This window comes from Lipophrys pholis (genome assembly GCF_963383615.2).
Source record: "Lipophrys pholis genome assembly, chromosome: 2".
Taxonomy (NCBI): Eukaryota; Metazoa; Chordata; class Actinopteri; order Blenniiformes; family Blenniidae; genus Lipophrys; species Lipophrys pholis.
In genome coordinates this window covers 6,536,894-6,559,590 of record NC_137636.1, presented here as the reverse complement: position 1 = coordinate 6,559,590, position 22,697 = coordinate 6,536,894, and the positions used below count along the sequence as shown (strand labels likewise).

Below are 22,697 nucleotides of genomic sequence, written 5' to 3'. Positions count from 1 at the left end.
TTAGTAATACTAATTGATTTTGTATTATATATAATTGGAAAGTCACCTTTACAACAATTTATCACTTGTAAGGATCGTGCTTTCGTGAAATGAGCAACACGGCTAAACGTGTGGGTAGTGCGCCGAAAAATGTGCCAAAATCCCCTGCAATATTCTCCTGTTGGTATTTACTCTCGAGTTGCTTGGCGGATTAGATGATTGCACTTTCCCACAGCAATAAGAGGGAAAGAAACACATATTGGCTATTTTTTCCACTTCATTCATTTTACACTGTTAAAGACTTCAGCTTGGCACCTCCTCATGCTGGTCACCAACATAAAAACATTTTGCTGTGGGATGGTATCCCATTCTTTAACCAGGGTTTGTTGAAGTTGTTGGTCACTCCGGGATGTACAACACGCCTAAGCTGATCCCACAAGTGTTCAATTGGTTTGAGGTCTTGACCGACCTGCCACCCTTCCAATTCTGGAGGTAGTCTGATGATCCTGGCTCTGTGGGGGTGAACATTGTCCTCCTGGAGGAAAGAGTTAGTTCCCAGATTCTGGAGATGGATTGCCACTGGATTGCATTGAGATTGCCTTCACTAATGGCAAGTTCTGTTTTCTCTGCGAGAGAGGTACCGCCCCACACCATCACACTAACCCCATTGCCCATTGAAAGATGTTGCACGATCTGTGCAGCAATCTGCATTGCGTTCTCTACGCCGTGTCCATACTTTGATCCAGCCATCCAGCTTCCGCAGACAGAACCTTGAGTCATCACTGAACATGACATTGCCCCACATTCTTAGATTCCAATGTCGGTGCTCTTGACACCAGCACAAACAGGCCTGATGATGTCAGCCAGTTATCGCAGGCTTCCTGGCAGCCTTAAAGGACTCATATTATACAGCTTTTAAACAATTTCGTTGATCCAACAATATTGTATTCAAGGTTTAATGCCCCCAAATACAGCTTTTCTTTGATTTTCATCCATTTGAATATTGGCTCATGTGAGCTCCATTCAGAATCTGCTGTGTCTGTGTGAGCTGGACTGGCTCTGCTCTATGTGTCATTTTGTATATTTTGTCATTTAAACACTTTAAATAAATAAGTAATATTTATTTTATTTTTTAACGTTGTAGCAGGAAGTCGCTTTATCGGCGACGCGGGCGTGGTTTTATTTTGAAATGTCGTAGCCGGAAGTCCTGTTGTGGGCGGAACTGACCGCCGGAGCGGAGACGTGAAGCACAAGCGGGAGCAGCGCGTCTTCCCCGGCTGACAGGTCCGGTTTCAGCCGGTGTGTGGGTCACATTGCCTCCTGAGAAAACAGCACAGGGAAGGACTGGAAAGCCGAAGCGGTCAGACAGAGATTTACTTTTTTTTCACATGTTCCGTTGACTCCGCACAGCGCAGCCATGTCCGGAGCGTTGGCCAGGCTGCTCTTCTACCCGACTCTCGCCTACAATGTGGCCATGGAGAAGGTCTCCTCCAGGCGCTGGTTCGACCGGCTGGACGAGACGGTGATCCTCGGAGCGCTGCCCTTCAGGTCCATGACCAAACAGGTGGGGCGGCACCGCGGCCTCTGGGGCCTCCAGACACCCGGACAACCTGCTGCTGATCTTTATTAAATAATCATTTAAAAAATTAAATCTTTATTGTTGGAGAACTTTAACTGAACATTTCTGAGTAGCCAATGTGTTTGAGTGCTTCTAACATCATCCCTCTCCCATTTCATATTCCAGGTGCATTAAAACATTTCATAATGACTAGTTTAATCCCTTTTTTTTTTTTTAATTTCTTGAATTATAAGTTAAACATAAAAAGAATAAAACCATATTATGTCTAGAATGTATGGACGTTTCAATGTTTGAATTAGTTATGTGAAAAGAAATTCTTAATTATTCGTTATCAAATTATTTGAAATTCACCTGCATTATAAATACATACTTGTAAAATTACAAATTCATGCTGAGCTAAAACAGTGTGCTGCTCTTTGTTAAACCCTAAGCCACGCAGGAAATCATAGATGAATTGTAAGAAGGACAACAGTGCTGAAGGATGAGCACAAAATGTCTTTAAAGTCAAATGGATCAAAGATATGTGACTGTTGTCTTACATCGGTGGGATTTCAGCAGCGCTAACAACTGATTGTTCCTGTTTCTTGTGTTGCAGCTTGTGGAAGAGGAGAATGTTCGAGGGGTTATCACCATGAACGAAGCATATGAGACCAAATATTTCTGCAACTCTGCCGAGGTGAGTTTACATTGTCGAAACTAGATTTTCTAATCTTTCAAACTGCTGGATCTTTGATTCCTATACTTGGTAACACTAGAATGAGAATCTCAATGGCTTGAAATGTTAATGTTCCATAAATGTTGAATATTGAATAGTTTAACTGGGGGAAATGTATGTAAATTTATTAGTCTAAATGGGAATTTTGTGTTCTTGAACTGTGACTGTGTAACAGCAAATGCTGATGTCTAGTTTCTAAAAACATCAGAGGAAGATCCTCCGTGTGGCCCCTGATCAATGACTGTTTGATGTGACGTGGGCTGCAGGAGTGGAGGGGTGCAGGTGTTGAGCAGCTGAGGTTGAGCACCGTGGACCTAACGGGCGTCCCCACCCTGGAGAACCTGCACAGAGGCGTGGAGTTCGCCTTGCAGCACAGAGAGCAGGGGAGCAGCGTGTACGTGCACTGCAAAGCCGGGCGATCCCGCAGCGCCACACTTGCTGCAGCTTACCTCATACGGGTCAGTATAAGACAAAAGAAAAGCTTGGTCATGGCACATCGAAGATGAATAGTTATTTTTTTTTGGTTTTGCCCGAGAAATTGTGAGGAGATCACGTTTTCTTGTCATCCCCTGCTGTTTGAACAGTAAATGGCCCGATTTCCCTCTTTGATGAAGCTGACCTGTCATTGTGTTCCATGTCTTTGAAATATGCAGACTTTATGGTATGTAGCTTTGGGTCGCAGTATATTAGACATATGATGAAACAAAAACACTGCTTCAGTTCTCAGTACATTTACACCGAGACTAATTATTGTTTACATGAGTAGAGGTACAAAGGGATGAACAAAGAAAATAAATCACTGATAAATGAAGTCTCAAGCAATTTTGATTGTGAATAAGTAACATAAGAAAACATTATTATTATTATTTTTTAAATTTTCAGTGCCTACAAACTCAAACTATAGAGGATTACAGCGGGTCTTTTAATTTAGGTTGTAATATATATCAAGTATATGGAGTTTATTTATTTATTTATTTTTAATGAGAATCATGGGAAAAATTACCTTTCCATTGAATTAACTTTTTTTTTAGGCTCCCCCATAGAGATACCTGCCAGATTTTACTTTCCTTAGTTAAAAAGTAGAAGTTGGTTATGTATTTAAGTTATCAAATGTAATGGTTTATTTAAAAAAAATTTAAAAAAATAAATATATATACATATATGACATCACTGCTGCAAAAAAGTTGCTGTCCATATGATTGAATTGAAATGATTGAAAACGTTACCCACAATATATTTATTTGACCACCAGGGTTAGAACTGATATTCTTTCCACTTCAGCTTATGTGATGAACCAGTTCAGGCGATCAGGATCAGTACACAGATGTAGAAATGTGTCTACGAATAAGTGATTCCATGCTTTTGGCGTTGGGAAGGCCAGACTGCTGTCTTTTTATTTATTCATGCTGAACTGGATAAACTTAAGAGAGAAAATAAATAGAAGATTTCTCTTAAGCTGAGTGACACACTCCTCTTTATTTACTTCCCACCTCAGCTGTCTGTTGACTCGGTTTGCAAATGTTTTACCTTCTGCTGACAGCTGCACAGCTGCACTCCAGAGGAAGCCTGCCAGAAGCTGGCGACTGTTCGACCGCACGTCCTGGTGCGTTCCGCTCAGCTGGAGATGCTGAGAAATTACCACCAGCAGGTGTGCCAACAATCCAGCTGAGAGAGCGGAGCTGCGGATTGGACATTATTATAATCCCACTGAAGCTGGAAGGACGGACTCTGGGCCAGTGCTGTTATCTGCTGTTTACTCCTGTTTTTATTCATCAGTTTTAGGAAAGGGTATTTTTAAATGGTTAATTATTGAGACCTTTGTTTGCAGAAAAGACGGTTACAAATCATCACACAAGCTACAAATTCACAGAATGAGATGGAGAAAATACAAAAATATGGAATGAAAAATATTGTAATATGCTGAAAGAACTGTAGTTTTTTGATACTTGGATGACTCAATTTCTGCATATTCGTATGCCCCCCCCCCCCCCCCCCCCCCCACACACACATCATCGTTTTTCGCCAAAATATCATCTGTAAGGAATTCAACATTGTAATAATGTACACTTGTATATCTCCAGTAATCTGGTGTTTATGGCATCTGGCAGCAGTGTGGACATTTTAGGGAATTTATAAACAAAAGAAAACTGTTATTTACTCTTTTAATCATCACTCAGTTAGATCATGTTTACAAAGTGCCTTGAGACTTCAAAATTGTGTAAAAATAAATACTAGTAACATGAATATTGGATGAATGGTGTTGCTGACTTACTACTTTTCACATCCACAAGCTCATTGACATTAGTCAAGGGAAGGAAGGGTGTCGAAATAAACACATGAATATATTGATCAGTCGTGTTTTCAGCGATGGACCTTTTAGAAATTTCATCTGTGTGATGATCAAACAGAGCAGCATCCGTTACTATAACCTTGAAAATGTTCAGGCAATTTGAAATAATTAGGTCTAATGTGTGTGGACTCTGTCACATGCGGAGTTCAGCTGAAGAGTGACATTCTTCTTTGTTCTTGTGATGAAACAAAAATTTAGAGGGGTTTACAACAGCTGCAATGTTGTGTTGTTGGAGCCAAGTTTCAGTTATAAACATAACATCAAGTTTATAATGAAATCATTGATTAAAAATATTTTCCCCATCATTGTAATCACAATCTCTGTCAGTAAATAGAATTACATGAATACCCACCACTTTTGACCTTTTCATATCCGTTTCGGGGAGATTTATTCTTAATTACCATGCACAGGACTAATGCAAGTTTGCTCATCTGTAGCGGAATGATGGTTTCTTTTGAGACCCATCTAATGGGCAAGAAGAGATGGCACCGGGACCCACCGACCAATCAGTACTAATGACTGCTAAGCAGTTAGAATAATAAGCCAGAAATTCAATAATTACTTGAGCGTGGTCTGCTGTTATTTTTAGACGCACCTGTCCACTAAAACATCTGAGCGGCTGTTATTGTTGTTATTGTTTTCCTCCGGACCACCAGAGGGCGCCAGACCTCTAACCCGCCGCCTGCCGCCTCTTCGGCCGAAGAAGCTCGACTCCGGGGACGAAACATGGCGGCGTCGTTGATGCGGTTTGTCCGCGGAGGATTTGGAAGGAGTTTTAACAGTACGTTTTCTAGAAAGTGATTTCTATTTCGCTGCTTTCACTTCTTCTCATTTGCCTTTACGTGCGTCTTCTAGAAAGCCACACGTTGTCATTTTAAACCGTCAAATGTCTCAGCTTTGACCTTCGAGCTAGCTAATACTAACGTTAGCCTGCTCTGGACAGGTTTTTATTGTTACTGCTGCATATGACTTCATTTATGCAACAACAGGCGTGCAAAAAACATCATTTGTACCTTAGTCTCGATTTGTGGCTGGCAAAACACCAGTTTCTCTGCATTTATGTTTTAGTACAACTGTCATGTTTATCCTCTCTGTTTAAAAAATAAATAAATATTTCTTTCTGCTTGTCCTTCCACTCCAGTCGCGAGGAGTTCGTGTCTCCTGCAGCAGCAGACCAGACAGCAGGGATCCACCTCTGAGACCAGCCGTAAGTACACACTCAATCTTGGGGTACACCTGCCTTGCATGTTTTCACAAATGTACCAGCACACTTGTAGCACACTTGTATCCTCAAGCTCAACTGAAATCACATCTTTACTTGGCACAGGTAGACATCTAAAATTAGGATTGAGAACTACAGAGCAAACTTGTGTCCTGATTTTGGTCTGATTTAATTGTTTACCAATCCTTGAAAATTAGGCTTTTGTCATTCTTTTTGATCAGGTTTCTCCTTTGAACTAATTAAAAATTTATTTGAACATGGCTGAGTGTCTGGTTGTCATTTTGAAGATGTTAGAAATTTAGCATAGCATTTTATGTACATGTGGGGCGACTTTGGCTCAGCTGATAGACTTGGTTGTCTCTCATCTGTCTATCCATATGTCAGAGTGTCTTTGTGCTGAGCTGAACCCTCAAATTGCTCCCAAAGGATAGACTGAGCGCCTAACATAACGTACGGGTGCTTTGGGGGCAGTTTAATCAGTGGATAAAGCTCAATATAAGTCATTTGATCTAATAGTTGTCAGTTGTTGAAAATAAGTGAATTCATTGTTTAATGACAGGTGAAACAATTGAGGCAGTGTGATTTTGACCAATTAGATTGCAGCTGGATTTTGTTCGCTGCTGTGATGTTAAAGTTGCAGTCTGTCATTTAGCATCATGTGGGACTACTATGCAGGTTTTTGCTGGATTTGCTGGATTACCAGTGATGTTATAAAACCTCATTACTTTTAAACATTGATCAAGCCTTTCCAGATGTGTAACCTACCCACACCACAAACAATCCTACATCATTACAGACTTTTGTAGAGACAATTTGACCACAAACAGTTTTTTAATCTGCCTCACGATGAGAACGTTTTACATTGTATTCACATTTTTTCACAGCATGGCAATGTCAAGCTCTATTTTGTATTTTTTCACTAAATAGTGAATGTCTTCTGCAAATGTTACTGGGCTTGTTACAACTGCAGAGTTGTGCCTGTCTCACTTTTATGAGCGAGGACTTCACCAAGTCGTCATAAAATACATAAACAAATGTGATTTTCTTGCACAAAAGTAAAGACAAGTGGAATTTTTCACTATGAAGCAATAAGCATTTTGTTTCGCATAAAAATGAAAATTTTTCCCCTCATTGTTTGAGGAGTTTTCTCAACATTGCCAAGTCCAATTATATCAGAAATAAAGAATATTCAGCTGTGTGACTAGCATGTAATCAGACCTGTGATGTACTAAGTTCATTTTTCTATGATTATTAACTGGATGTGTCGTCTTCTTTCATTCAGCCACTGTCCGGCCCAAAGATGCTGTTACTCACAACCAGCTGGCAGTGTTTGGAGAGTACGTGGCTGAGATGATGCCCAAATATATCCAGCAGGTCCAGGTCAGTTTATGTAAGACTACATGTAATCTTACCTCAGATCGAGGTCAACTTTCACTCTGGCTGTGAAGGTTGAAGTTGATGAAGCTATATTATGATAATGTAGTAATAGTTTTTTGTTTTTTCTTCAGTTTATACCATTATTACACTGTTGTTATCAAAGTGCCACTCTGTACACAACAGCAACCAAAGAATTGATGAGGCTTGTGTCAAAGTACTCGAACTTGATCTTGAATATTACCTTTAAATATCAACCTGGATTTTTTTTTTTTTTTGTAATTTTCTTAACCTTTTTTCAAAAACAACACAGGCTGCAGAAAAGCCCAGTATGATTTTAAGCGGTGGCTTTACATTGTCCTGTTTGACGACCTGCAGGTGACCTGTTATAACGAGCTGGATCTGATGATCCATCCTGACGGAGTGATTCCAGTGCTCACCTTCTTGCGGGACCACACCAACGCTCAGTTCAGAAACATGATCGACCTCACAGCTGTCGACATCCCTACACGGCAGAACCGCTTTGAGGTGACCGTGGACCTCGCACACAAACACACAAACGTGATCAACATATCCAGGACGTCTCTCTGTTTCCTGGGTTGACTGATCCACAACATGCGGGATCCTGATAACCGTTACTGCGAAGGGGGTTGTCGACTCGCAAGTTCAACTCAGGCCTACGTGTGTGTTCACATGAAAGGGGAGGAGTTTGCAGCGTCTGACCAATCACACACACACACACACACACACACACACACACACACACACACACACACACACACACACACACACACACACACACACACACACACACACACACACACACACACACACACACACGAAGAAACTCGGCAGTGCAGTTTACAGATGACTGAAGGAGAAGTTATTCTCTGAGAATATGAAGAATTAAAACACATCCGCCAGGATAAAAGCTACACTGCTGCCACGTCCAAAGCCAGAACATTCCTGACTTGTCAATGCGTGACTTTGTGAGATTACACGATATTAATTAATCTGCGATATAAACGGACAGCACAGCACTCTAATCTCTCAGTTTCAGCGGGGCTCTGACCGCTGTATCTGAGATAGACTATGTGTTAGATGTTTACCTATAAACTATTTGTGTGCGTTCTGCTTTACAGATAGTGTACAACCTGCTCTCGCTGCGCTACAACTCTCGTGTCCGAGTCAAAACGTACACGGATGAGTTGACACCAGTCGACTCCGCCGTCTCCGTCCACAAGGCTGCCAACTGGTATGAGCGGGAGGTGAGTCGCATCCTGCAGAATGGTCACGGTTTTCATTTAAGCCCCTTGATGGTACACTGGCAGAGACACACAAACTGAGTGTGCTCCTGTGTGTTGGACCAGGTGTGGGACATGTTTGGGGTGTTCTTTGCCAACCATCCGGACCTGAGGCGCATTCTGACAGACTACGGCTTTGAAGGTCACCCATTCAGGAAGGACTTCCCTCTGTCAGGATATGTAGAGGTGAGTTCTGCCAGCAGCAGCCCGAATAGTAAAATCGAGGATTTGAAATCTCTCACTAGTCAAGCCAGATGTATTTCGAACATATTTGTAAACAGCTGCTGACTAAAGTGTTACACTATCTCAAAACGCAAAGACAACAAATGATAGAAATCAAAGGAAAGCAGCATTTTCAACCAGGAAACGACTCCCACACAAACGAGCAGCAAAGTCTTGTTCCAGGATCAAGGTTCTAAATGCAGAAGCTCTGAGGTCAGAAGATGTTTGCAGAAGATCTCGGTGATCTGGCTGCAAAAATAATATGCACGTACACAATGAAATTGCGAGCCAGTAGAGGGAGGATGAATTCTAACTACGTTTTCCTGTTATAAATAAAAAGCTGCAACTTTCTAGGCCAACAGCAGCAGTGAGGCCTGTTTAATGCCATCATAAAGAACACTGCAGTAATTGAGTCCCAGTGGGATTCTAACTGGATTTTGCAGTATTTGTGATTAACCTGGTCAAAATAGGTTTTTCTGCCAATATTTTACAAAACTGCAATGTTTTTGTTTGTGGAAATTAAATGTTGTCTGTTTATGATCTATATTTGCATATGTGAAAGAACTTCATAATAAGACACTTTCCAAAGTTTGGAGCAGACTTAAGGGGAAACTCCATATTACTTTTCTTAGGGAGTTTCATGCTCTTGTAGTTTAGTGAGAATGGGTCAGTCTGTCGGCTTTTAGCTTTCAGGTTTTATCAGAATCGGAGCTTGTTAGACGTCCGCAGCCTTTCTTGAAGGCTTCTCCAAGAAGAAAATGACTGATACCAGATAACCAGATAATAATATAGGGCATCGTTTTCATCCCTACCATTTCATTGTTTTCATGTTATTGCTTTCTAAAATTCAGGTCATTCCAGAATTCAGACTTGTTCATGGAAGAATGAATTTTTAATTTGCAAGTGCCTCCACTCTATTCATGAATTGACAAAGAGATGCTCATTTATTATCTATATTAGAAGAGTATATTAAATGAAAGAAATTGCAGTCCAACGCATGACCTCCTCTGCAGGTGCGTTACGATGACGAGTTGAAGCGCGTGGTGGCCGAGCCCGTGGAGCTGGCGCAGGAGTTCAGGAAGTTTGACCTGAACACGCCCTGGGAGGTTTTCCCCGCCTACCGAGATCCCAAAGACGCCGCGCCCAAACTGGAGGCTGGAGATGAGACGCCCGAGAAGAAGTGATGCCCCTTCAGTCCAGTTTGTGTCTGCGTGTGTCACCCAGAGAGTCCAGACGCTGGAGAATTCAATATTTATGTTAATAAAATAGTCTTGAATGGAGTTTGAGATGTCTGTGTTTTTTGCAAAAGTGTGCAGAAGTACCGTTACTACGGGTGAAGGCAGAGACTGCTGGACAGACGCCTGGACAGACTCGACACACACTGAAATACACACCTACAAGTCATTTCTAGTCACCAAACAGGAAGAACATGCAAATTCTGAGAAACCTCCTAAGTCCAACTCAAGACTCAAACTGGGGACTGCCTCACTATCAAGGAGATCTGACCGTGTCATCACACTTCCTTCTTTTATTGGTAAAGTTAACATTTAAGAATGAAGACTTTGTTGAAATAGACACTTTGTTTTTGAGTGAAATTGGAAATAATAAGTACATTAACCTACAAGAATCCTCTTGAAAGAAAAACCAAAAAAAAGGTGGAAACAGACCTGTGCTGGTCGAACGAGACCGGGATAAATGATACGCTTTTTTTAAAGTTATACTTCAAATTTAAACTTAAGTATTTAGTCTGAGACTGAGACATAAAACATAGCTCAGTCTTTAAAGGCCGACACAAGCTTTTATTTAGACTTTTGCAGCCGGACCTAGATTATTTAAAAAGAAACACTCAGTTTCTGTTTCTACTAAAGCTTAACTCTTGTAACTACATATATTTTCTTAAAGCGTGTGCAGAAGTCTTTAAACCAGAACTGGGTTTGTTTAAAAGTAGACACAAATTACTTTTGATCATTTTTGCCAATGAAAAAAAACTTTCCATAACGCACAAAATCATCTCCTGTGCACAAATCTGCTATATTAGAATCCACCAGCAGGTGGTGCTGCAGCACAGAAGATTAAATCAAACTTTAATGTCGTTTTAATATAACAGCACAGACCAGACATTTCTTGTACTTTTTATTTTGTCAAACATATCCATTGAAGCATTCATGTAACATGTAAGAAATAGTCAAAACACCTCAAAGAGTCGACATGATTCAGACTACTGAAAACGAGACATGGGTCAAAAACGTATATATTTTTTTTGGGGGAACATTTATTGACTCCTCATACAGAAATCTGCTTATTTTGGTAATCAAACAAATCAAACCCAGTACGAAACAACACACCTTGACCCATGCCGCTTCACATATTTTCTAATACACGATCTTTGATTTGGATTATCAGAAACAGAGAAGCACAGACCAGAAAACATCCAACATATTGTCAGTTACTGTACAGATAAATCCCTTATCAATAAAAGTACACAGTAAACAGGTGTTGACTAGGCCTGTGTAGCTGCTGGGCAGTCTTGATAAGGTAATGTTTAATGTTTTATTTCACTGTATTTTCTGTTACATGCATGCATCACAGAAGGTTTTCTGAGTCTGTTACACACAATGAATTCTGTGCAGGCTCTGCAGACTGGCTGGGACTTTTTTATTTATTTATTTTTTTTAAATGAAGTGCATCAGATTTGTCTCACAGTAAAAGTGAGGCAACCATAGGTGAACTACTCCGAGCACCGAAACCGCCGAGGCCCAGACTGTGACAGAACACATTATTATCTGAAATGAGGCAGACTCGCAGCATAATTTCATACTTTGAGGGGCAAAAAAAAAAAAAAAAAGCATTTCATTGTTTGAAATTTCACTTTCTTAGAAGTCGGTGCAGCTGTAGAGGACAGGAAATTGACGATTAGTGAAACTGTGGTGGAGAGCGGCCTGAAGCCAGACTCTCACTGACGCTTATTAGTTTCCAGACAAGGTGCAAAGGGGTGCATTTACCCTGTGCCAAGAAGAGCCACACCGAAGCACAAACTGGTATGACTTCTCACCTCTCTGACTGTGCAACATGATCACATTTTCATTTTTATCTCTGACATTTAATTTGACCTTTGAAGGTTTTATTTCCATCACGAATACCCTTGGTAGCCAACACAGTGTCCACGGGGATCGGAAAGTATTGAGAACGCCTGAAATTGTCTTGCTTTTCTCTTTTTTTTCGATGAACATTTGCTTTTAAGCAAATACGAAAACAATATTGAATGCAGAAGTTATGAAAAAGAAATGGTTTATCTATATATGACCTGAAAACAATAATTATTCAGGAAGTCTGTATAAAGTAGCCCTTCATAAAAGTTGGAACCGTTGAAATGACTCGAGGAGCCATATGCATTAAAGCCACTTTTCTTTCGGTGCAGCTTTGGGTGCATGATTTGTAAATGGTGCTATTCTTTATTACACTCACAACTGGGGCAGACGTGGCTGTATATTATACACAAATTTTGGTTTTACATGAAAATTTCATTTTTCTTCCTACAACCTACAATGACTGCTATAATGATTATTGTATTTGTTTTCTTCTTTGTTTTTTTTTAATCAGCCACATGTGCATAACATTTCTAGAAATGAATCTGCTATGTTGGGACTGTGTACTTTGTGCATAGAGCAACACTGAGCAGAGCCGTTTTGGAAATAACACATTATGATACGTCACCATGTAAGAATGAATTTTAATACCTGCAAATAAATGCGAATACTACTTGCTACATAAAACTTGCTAATAGTGCAGGAGGATAATTGACCCATTGTTGTGATTAAATTTAGGCAATAAACTAATAAGTTATTACATTACGGAGTGGCACGAAGAAAATGCTTTCAAAATGTAAAAACTGCCGCAAATATTTTGATAGTAAATGAACAGAACTGCATTTCTTGTAAATGAAACCTTTTTTTCCCCAGGTTTCATGCAGTCTTCTTATCAAAAATAGTAATAAGTGTAATCTTAATTATAGTTGTGAAAAATGATTTTGTCATTTTATGATAGAATTGGCAAGCTATTACATTATTGACTTTATTACAATCAAAATAACAAAAAGGATTACGTTTCTCAGAATTATGACATTATTGGTTGCTGCACATGACTTTTACATGTTAGATAAATAATTACATTGATGAAATTAGTAACAGAGTTACAGTTACAGGGTAATAATTAGTTTTGTGTATGAAAATGTAGAGCTGCTGTCTCTTTAAACCAGTCACTGTTAACTCTAGTCGAACCTGCTGTGTTGATGGTTACCATTTCAATAAACCCCTTTTTAATGAAGGACAGATGTCTAATTATTCTCCTGACAGAAACCTGAAAACTGCACCGACATAAATAACATTACATTTAGCCTGTATTCCCAGTAGTTGTCTGCATGTTGGTATTTTAACTCAGATGTTGTGTTGCTGCTTTTTCTCCTTGTCATCAGTTCATAAATTCCTTTCTTTCAAGAAATGCTGTCTTCTAGAATATAGAGCATCTTCCTCCCAGTAACTAATCATTTGAAATGAATGATTATTCATTAGACTGACCCGGCCGGACTTTTTTGTTTTCAATAGGATTACATCACAACCATTTCAAGGAGGTAATGTCCAACTGTAATCGAAACCTTCTACTGAGTCTTACGACACTGAATCATATCCGTGAATCTGACAGAATATGATAAGAATTATAGCTTTTTATAGGGTTACTGCCAAAACCAACCTTTCCATAGTTATTGAGATCATTATTAACTGAGAGAAAAAGATTAAATAAATGCAATCTTTTCCCAGTTTTGAGAACTCCGCTTAGAACACTGGTGGCACAAATCAGGGGAACTCTTAAAAATCAACATGGTACACTTATAAAAATTAAAATCGTGGACTCTCGTGCTGCGTTAACTTTTAATGACATCTGCTTCTCAGTGAGGGAACGAGTCACTAATGGAACCTTTTGGAAGGACACTGGTGTGTTTAGAACATTTGCGTCTCATAAATTCTCATGTAGTTAACTGTAATGAAAATAAATGCAAGCGTCTGGTGACAGTGAAGTGTCATTTCACACAGCGCGTCTCCAGCAGAGAAGGTGATTTCATAAAGTCAGGGTTCATCACAATGAGAACAGCATCATCTTTTTCCCTGTGGCGTGAAATTAAACAGACATGCATATTAGAGCAGCCCGGGAGAGGCAGTTCAATTTTCCCCACAGTGGCCGCCATATGAAGACATGAATTAAACGCTGCTAGAATTAGAATTCAAATTATGGTCCAGATCCCCGCAGGCCCAGCGGTGGCATGTGGTCAACAGTCGGGTGGATATGGAGTCTGCACATTTTCCCAAAACACGTCAGCTTCGTCCCGTCGTCCTTCTGGTCCTGCTGCGGCCAAAATCGGGACGGGAAACACCAAACTCGCGAAAGACAAAAAGAGAGACTCATTTTGACACAAAACACAAAGTTCATATCATTTCACATGCCTCTAAAGACATAAAAAAGAATTAAAAATAAAGTGACTTTTCACTTACAAGCAGAAACCCCAAGTCTTTGACGATGATAACAGAATGCACTTAATGGAATATTTCACTCAAAATGAAACTTCAGATACTTTCTGCCTCACTTTTTAGGTCAGGTGGGACACCCACTGGGCGACTCTGAAGCTCAAATAAAACCCAAAGATTTGCATAAATAACTCAAAGTGAATGCAGCTGAATGAGACTGACGCTGCATTCATGGAAACTGAGGAAGTTGTCACCTTTGAGTTGAGTGTGTTCACCTGAAAGTAGGAATGACCCAGAAGGTAATTTTTGCAAAATTTCCCCCAGATAAATGGTGTGTTTATGAGTAACTGGGAAATGGGAAGGTCCCAATTTTGAGCTGCAGAGCAGATGGAGGTCCAGTAATGAGTGCCTTCTTTGAGCAATAAATGACTGAGGTTTCATTACAAAGCAAAATATTCACATTTGAGTGGGATTAAGTGAAATCCTGGGAAGCCATTAGCTGAAAATTGAAGAGATTTTCTTTATAAGCTCTGCACTCAGTCCAAAAGTCTTTGTGACTTGTTGAAGGAGTTCATAATAAGTGGAAAAACTGCCCCAAAGCAATAACTGAAGGCTGACCAATGCATTCTGCAAACACTTTGATTTTCCCATTTTGCATGAATTCCTCCCACAATGTTCAGTCTCTCACTCATGTGCTGCAGCTAGGGCTTCTTTTCTGCATATGACTGGCTGATGGCACTGCTGCTGCTGGAGGTGGCGGAGGTGGAGGGAGGGAAATCAGGGTAAACCAGAAAGCCAGTGAAGGTGATGTACTTGGCGTGGTTGCTGTAGGCACCAAATCCGTCCCTCTGGTGGGAGTAAAGCCAGACCGTGTCACCCTGTTTGAGCGACAGCATCACGCTCTGACTCTGCAGGGCCTTCTCGCCCTGGCTGTCGTCGTAGATCATCGCCTGCACCTCCAGGCGGTTCTTCATCAGCTTGACGGACAGCGTCTTTTGGGGCATCTTGCCCACGTTGAAGGAGAAGTAGTAGGCGCCCGAGACGCGACAGGTGAACACGCCCTCCGTCACATTGAAGTCCTCTCCGATGTTGACGAACGCCGTGTCGAAGCTGACGGGCTGGTGCTGCGGCAGGCCCACCTGGTCTACTCCCACAATGCTCTGCGTGCGTCCCACTGAAAAGGCAGACCTCTGGTCATCCTCGTCCTCGCCCTCTTCGTCCTCCTCCTCTTCCTCTTTGTGTGGCGGCTCCTTGTCCTCCACTGTGTCTCTCGCTCCAAACTTGACGGGTTCTGTGGCCTGCTTGCTGTTCACGTTGGGATCACTGTCCTGCAGGGGCTGCTGTGAGTTGTAGTCAGGGTGGTCGTGATGGTGGTGGTGTGTCTGGTAGTCGTAGATGTCAGGGTAGACGAGGTAGCCGTTGAAGGTGGTGTAGTGCCCAGTGTTGCTGTAGAGTGCGTAGCGAGGGTCGCCATGAAGGCGGAGCCAGACGGTGTCGCCAAACTCGAGCTGCAGCATGACGCTCTGACTCTGCACCTGAAGAACAAGGTAGACTTAATTTGTTCCGGTGACGGATTCATGTCTAGGCCTCTCTTACATCGAGGCACAGACGCCAAACACATAATCCAATCATCTACCTGACACAGCTCTGCATTAAGGAGAATAATCCCCTCTGTTCTGCTTCCATTCTCCACCTCTCCACAAGCACACCCTCAGTAACAACCACTGTAATCTCTGACATGATAAAAGACTCCTGTAAACATTTCCTTAGAGAGGAATGCCTCCTAAAAGAGAATTTAGACACATCAGAGGATGACAGGCCTGTCTGAAATCCGACAGCTTGAAGGTAAATATCCACATTTTGGTAAATATGCTTATCTGCTTTCTTGCCAAGAGGTGGATGAAAAGCTCAGTTTTGTTTGACTGTGTTAACTAACGACATAAACAACGCGTTTCCTGTTGGAAAAAAAAAAATACACAACACGCACCGATATGGTTTTATTTCTGGTCTACACTGGTATTTTTTGGTCTATGCTTGTTTAGTATTCACCTTCATTAAACCAGGAAGTCTCAGTGGCAATAAATAAATCTTATTTACAAGGAAGTCCTTTATGCTGATCCATGATGCCTTACTCTGGTCTGTATTGGTTTGTGCTGGTGTTGCTTTTCTCTCCAGGTCTTTACCAGTCTCTGCTAATCTATACAGGTCTATATTGATTTACTCTGTTCTATGTTGCTCAATATAAACATGGTCATTGTTTGGTTTATGCCAGTTTATGCTGGTCTCGGCTTGATTATACTGATTTATACATCGAAAAATAAACATTTCAGTCCTCATCTAAACCAGTATACCGACATCAACTCACAATATAAGCTGGCATAAACAGCATTAGCACCATACTGTGTGCTGGTCATACCGGCTCATGTGTCACAGCAACCTGACAGTAAAATAGCTTTGTAGACATGAGAGAGACTCTATTTTGAGTGAGACAATTCAAAGAGTTTCCTGACTTACTTTCCCATGTACGTAACTACTCACTTTCATTTTCAGTAACTAATTAAGGAAGTCAAATACTCTAGTATTTCCAAAAGTAATTATGAAATGTGTAATGGTTTTAAATATCTTGTACTGGTTTTGAGAAACCATTTTTGGGCTTTAGTCGTGGGCCATTTTCATCAAAGGATTTACACATCAATGGTAATTGCAGTGGTCTCCAGCTATGTTTCAAGGGACTCACTGGCCTGCATGAATATGGTCATTAAGCTCTGCAGAGGCCTAATAAAAGCACATTCATTAAAACAACTGTGCATCTAAAGTATGTAGGGCAGCAGGTTTTCCAAGACCCAGATGACAGAAAGGCAATGCATTAACCTGTGTAGCAACCCAGATATGAACCTTCATGAACTGCACAACCAAAACTCCTGGAAATGTTTGATATTTTGTCAGATGTCTAAAACCTACCTTCCTCTCCTCTCCAGCGTTTTCCTCGTACACGATGGCCTGCACCTCATTCCTGTTTTTCATCAGCATCACGGACAGGTCCTTATGTGGGAACTTTCCCACTGTGAAGGAGAAGTAGTAGGCCCCGGGGATGCGGCAGCGGAACAAGCCAGACTTGGCATCGAAATCCCCGCCGATGTTTACGTAAACGCTGTCAAAGGTCACGGTCATCTTCGGCCCGCCCTCCATGCTGCTTGTGCGAGCGACTGAGAAAGCCGAGCGCAGCTCCACGTCGTCCTGCAGACGGGCGAAACCCAACACGCCGCTCGCATGACTCAGGCACAGCAGGCCGATCAGCACATTCACCGGGAGCAGCATCGTATCTGTAGACGAGACGGAAAAGGAGAGAAATGAGAAACGTCTCAGCACATTTGTGACGCTTCGTCAGTCGAATTATGATATTTGGTAATTTCATAATACATTTTTACATTTCACATTAGTAGTCACTTTTTAAATGATGAAATAGATAAACAGTTCCATAATTGTTTTTATCAATATTATCTTTTTACAATAACAAGAGGAGTGTTTTGTTTAATCCTTCTGCTTTGGCAAAGCATATCTGCCTTTCATCAATGTTCCCCTGAGGGATGGATTTAGAAGAGAAAGTATTTAAAACACATGAAACTAGTGGCATTAACACTGTGCACATTAACACATACACACAATATATCAAGTGATTCAGATTACAGATTATGTTTGTCTGCAAGTAACACATTGTATTGTTGGGTGGCAGTTCATAGTCGTGTAGTGGTTCCCATTCCAAGGTCCAGGACTCCATTGGGGGCCAGATCACACCATAATTGGATATTCGAATATCAAAGGAAACAAAACAAATGATAAAGCTTTTGTTTTTGTTTTTAAACCACTGAAAACTGTAAAGGCTCTTGCTTTTGAAAGTTAGTGAGAATGGATGTGTTGGCAAACCTTCCGGCTCGCTTCTAATGTTTATACAAATGAGTGATCTTATAGAGGGTTTGCAGCCTCTCAGTGGCGGTTTCAGAGGCTCCTGGGGAAAAAAAAGGTTGGTAAACCAAAGTACTAAGGGATAGGATGTGAACACAGGGTTGTAATAAAGTCTTGAAAGATCATTCACTAACTGACTGGGGGCTTAAAGATTCACGATTCAAACGCTTTATTGTTATTGTCATAAATACAACAAAATTCTGTTGGAGCATCTCAACCCAACATAGTATAAAAAAAAGTGCATTACAAGTTCGAAACGTGTCAATGAGTTTTCAGTGAATCGAATCATGGAGGAATAAAATTCCACAATTCTTTGATTTAATGTTAATTATTTAGTGACAAGTTGGCGGGAAAAGTAAATTTGCATCTCAGCCTGTGACTTTCAGTTCCGGCTACATGCTCTTGATCTCGGTCTTTCCCCCCCTCGCAGCGCACCTGAAGAAAATTTATTACATTTCACTATCTTATTCAGCTTGATTTAACACAGAAGAAGCTCCAAATCCTTGTTGCTGCCTGGGGACTGTGTTTATTCATTTTGTTGCTCACCGATTGTAACATTAGTAATAATCATCATTATTGTTTTTCAGCATCCCATCACATAATTTCATGCACCACTGGTTGTGCCCTCTCATGACAGATCAGTGATAATTGTTGTTTTCCCAGTGTTTCCTGCTAGTTTTCAGCTCCTTATCTCCAGACTGAATCTTGCCTTGCTGGGTGTACCCCTTTACCCCGGGGTACATCTGTCCCACCTGAGAGTTCAGAATTCTGTTTGGGAAGTATTACAGGAAGAAAAGACATAAAACAACCATAAAAAGATAGCAAACACTAATTATTCAGGATATAACACAATCATAAAAGAACGACAGCTGCATAATGACCAAACGATACCAGATTTTAAAAAAATGATATCGAGAAACAGACGTGACCACAAGAATTACCTTTTATCCTAACCGAAATGTGCTCTCTCGTTCTGACTGAAAAACCTGACAAGGGTATTCAATACAGCCCGAGCAACATCCTCTCCAATCGCAAAGCAACGTTTAGAATTTTATGTGGGAAAGTCAATTAGATAACAACAAATAGAAAACAATTATAAAAAAAATATGCAAAATTATGACAAAGAGAGTAAAACTATAAAGCACAGAAAGACCAACATTTTAACGTCACTGTGGCTTTACATCATACATAGTATTCATATATAATATTTATGTGTTCATTTACTTGGCTTGCTTGATTTTGTATCTTTCATTCTTGCTTTAATGTTTAACAGTTTAAGGACAAAGAAAGTATCTGAGATTTCATTCCAATTTAAAATCAAATAATGAACCTATAGTCTTAGAAAAAATGACAGAAGCTATCAAGAAGTGATGACCAAAGTTTTAAATGGTTTGCTTCTTCTATAATAAAAGTGTAGAACGACTGGTGGGAGTTAAGGGTGGGTGGCTTCATCACACATTTTACTGAAATCCAGGAACATGGGGTTCATTTTCTGTGTGAAACTAAAAGTTTGAATTTCATCTCCGTAAAACCTTTAGACCTGGAGCACATTTAACCGGAGTTGTTTGCGTGCTGCTGCATTGAGAAAGAGTCATATATAAAATGACTGAATTCATGACCAGTATTGGTAATAATGTAATTTAAATTAATGTGGAAACGTAATGCTTCTAATGTTACCTGCCCCAAATTAGTAATGCAAGTTTCAAAGGCTGTGCACACAGATTCAAAGTATTTATCCATGGTAGATGTGATACGCGAGCAGCCGTAAATAAACCTTCGCTTGTCTTTACAAGAGCTCTGTGCTGCTGTCGGCAGCATTTTAGTAGTTCAAATATCAAATTGATTTGTTCATGAAGAGTAAACTACTGACTACTTATTGAAAACATAACTGCCGACTGCTAACTCTTCATTAACTTCATCAACGCCAGTAGTGAATGCTTACATAGTATTTGATGACTTTATTGAAACTCTTGATGATTCTCTAATCCTGAACAAAATCAGTCAAATTAAAGGCACAAAGCATCAGAATATACATCATCGTCCTCATCTTCACGGGGGATGAGCAAGAAATACCTTGGAGTATGCCGCATATTGTTCTGTAAACACACTGAGTCAGGACTCAGGAAGTACTGTGGGTCGTGTTGAATTGTTGCACAACATGAATTAGCCTCATAAAGAAATGTCAAAATGGACAAAGACACAAGTTCACCAGGGCAGTTTTAGAAGTGAAAGAATTACACCCACATATATAGTCAGACAACATCACACATAACCTTTGCGTAATAGAGACGGCATTACGTTTGTGCCTGACAAAAGCACAAAATGGGCTCCAATAAATGTGCCTGAAAATAAAACCCTCACATGCTCTCAATCCCTGAGCTGTGTTTGAGTCATTCAGGCAGATAGGTCTCAGTAGAGGCTGCAATAATGTGTCTTTTATTAGCAGAGACAAGCTCCTATTCTCTCATTGTCCTCCTTTAATGAACCAACAGGAAGCGAACACAAGCAGGTGGAGCTGTCAGCGCTCTCACCGCACCGTCAAAACAAAAGGAGCCCGGCTTATCTTGCACAGAGCGGAGGCCCCGAGGAGCGACCTCCATGTTCAGGTGGTGCTGCCCTATTCTCATCTGTTTATCAGCCTTCATTAGCGTGTTGTGTCGTTAATGAAATATACATGACAGCTAATGAAGATGGAAATGCTTAATAATGTGCGCAACAACAAAACAAGACGATGAGCCCTCTCTTAACACTGTGCAAAGTGCAGTACAGGCACGTCTTTATTAGTTCCAAACCTGCACAGCTGTAATTTTGATCTCAGGACTCAGTGCTGCTAAATAGGAAATATAAAATGATCGACCATAGCATTATGACCACCTGCCCAATAAAGTTTATGTCCCCCCCCCATTTTCTTCCAAACGGCCCCGTTAAATGGTGGACTCCGCTGCTGTGGTCACTGGATCCAAGATGTTAGCGGCAGAATCTCAAAGTCCTGGAAGTGGCCTCCAAGGATCAGGCATCCCACAGATGTTCGATTGAATTGAGATCTGCTAGATTTTGAAGTCAAGTGTACACGGTTGGTTTGTTTCTCAAACTATTCCTGAACCATTTTAGCCTTGATGCATGATGCATTATTCAATTAAAGGGTCGACCTCCATCAGGAAATATCATTTCCATTAAAGACTCTTAAGGTCTCAGTTCGGTGGTACATGTCAAAGTAGTGTCTATATGGATGGCAGGACCCAAGGATTCCATACAAACATCTCATTGGCTCTGCCAGCTCACTTGTTACCAGTTAATCCACAGGATGTAAAAAACAACAACACCAAAAAACAAACAACCCACCAGAACACATTTTTGGCCCAGACACTTCTGTACCATTTGTTGGTGTTTTTGATGGAGTGAACATGACCAGCCTGACTGGCTCCAGCTCTATACACAACAAATAATTTCTTTCTGAACCAGCATTAACTTCTACTGCAATCCGAGCCGATCATAAGACTCAATGCTTTGTCTTATTAGACCACGTTTGATAGATGCGGACCACTGCAGGGGAACAACGCACAGGAGAGATGCTATGAACCAGTTGTTGAGCCATTACAAATTTCCCCCAGGTCAAATGTGTTTGAATCCTTGTACTTTTCTTACTTTTAACTCATCAAATTTGAGCATTCACTGACTGTTTATCCTGCTTACAAGATGAGATTAACACCTGATGGCTTCTTCATCTCGGCACAAATGATTATACAGTATAGAAAAATTCTGTATTTATTAAAAATATTCAATGTTAAAGTCAAATCTGTGGGAGACTCATTGAAAGCATAACAATAGAAAACGTCTTGTGAGAGCCACATACATTTGAAATAGCACTGACTTTACCCAAATCTTTTAAATGTACTGTGATGTATACCTTTTGACACACTTTCAAATTATTGTATTCACAATACAAGGTTTTTGCTTGGATTTGCCTCCATTTGCATAAAGAGACAAGATACAAGCCGGTCATAATAACAACGGGGACTCAGAGAGACATAAAACTAACCTTGAAGACACACAGGCTAGTCATAAAGTGTCCCACAATAACCACAAAGACCCTGAACTACTAGTCACAAAACAACCACAAATATACATAAAATAACAAAGTCACATCAATTTACCACTGGTGAAACAACACAATAAAATTGCTTTAAGGACATTTTTACAGATTAAATCCATGCCATAAGTATTTAAGCAGCAAGGATGACATTTATTCCAAGTCTACTGTTATTTAAATATTGCTTACCATATCAAGACTGAGTGAAGTGTCAGACTATGCAATACTTTTGGCCTTCTTGTGCAGTGCACACCCCATCCCCCCCCCCCTTGCAATGCATCACAGTTGAAGCCTTGGAGTTATTTACCATGAAAACTTAATGTTCTCCTTGTATGTTTGTGCTAAATCGACCTCTTTAAATGGAAACTAATTACAGCAGTTAA

General features: G+C 40.6%; 3 protein-coding genes across 3 annotated transcripts; 2 read left to right on the top strand and 1 right to left on the bottom strand.

The window, feature by feature from the left end:
* The first annotated feature begins 1,197 nt into the window (after positions 1 to 1,197).
* Positions 1,198 to 4,932, top strand: ptpmt1 (protein tyrosine phosphatase mitochondrial 1). The gene is made up of 4 exons (XM_080489544.1): positions 1,198 to 1,543; positions 2,154 to 2,234; positions 2,540 to 2,731; positions 3,814 to 4,932. Exons 1-4 carry the CDS (start codon positions 1,397 to 1,399, stop codon positions 3,940 to 3,942), a joined length of 549 nt encoding a protein of 182 aa, XP_080345670.1. The 5' UTR covers positions 1,198 to 1,396; the 3' UTR covers positions 3,943 to 4,932.
* Positions 4,933 to 5,285: 353 nt separating this feature from the next.
* ndufs3 (NADH:ubiquinone oxidoreductase core subunit S3) lies at positions 5,286 to 10,026 on the top strand. The gene is made up of 7 exons (XM_080489531.1): positions 5,286 to 5,404; positions 5,765 to 5,830; positions 7,128 to 7,225; positions 7,598 to 7,747; positions 8,362 to 8,487; positions 8,590 to 8,709; positions 9,759 to 10,026. The coding sequence occupies exons 1-7, from the start codon at positions 5,350 to 5,352 to the stop codon at positions 9,927 to 9,929; spliced, it is 786 nt and encodes a 261-aa protein (XP_080345657.1). The 5' UTR covers positions 5,286 to 5,349; the 3' UTR covers positions 9,930 to 10,026.
* Positions 10,027 to 14,962: 4,936 nt separating this feature from the next.
* On the bottom strand, positions 14,963 to 17,579 carry c1qtnf4 (C1q and TNF related 4; the record flags this gene model as incomplete). The annotated part of the gene is made up of 2 exons (XM_080458047.1): positions 14,963 to 15,796; positions 17,223 to 17,579. The coding sequence occupies 2 exons, from the start codon at positions 17,577 to 17,579 to the stop codon at positions 14,963 to 14,965; spliced, it is 1,191 nt and encodes a 396-aa protein (XP_080314173.1).
* Between the last annotated feature and the right edge of the window lie 5,118 nt (positions 17,580 to 22,697).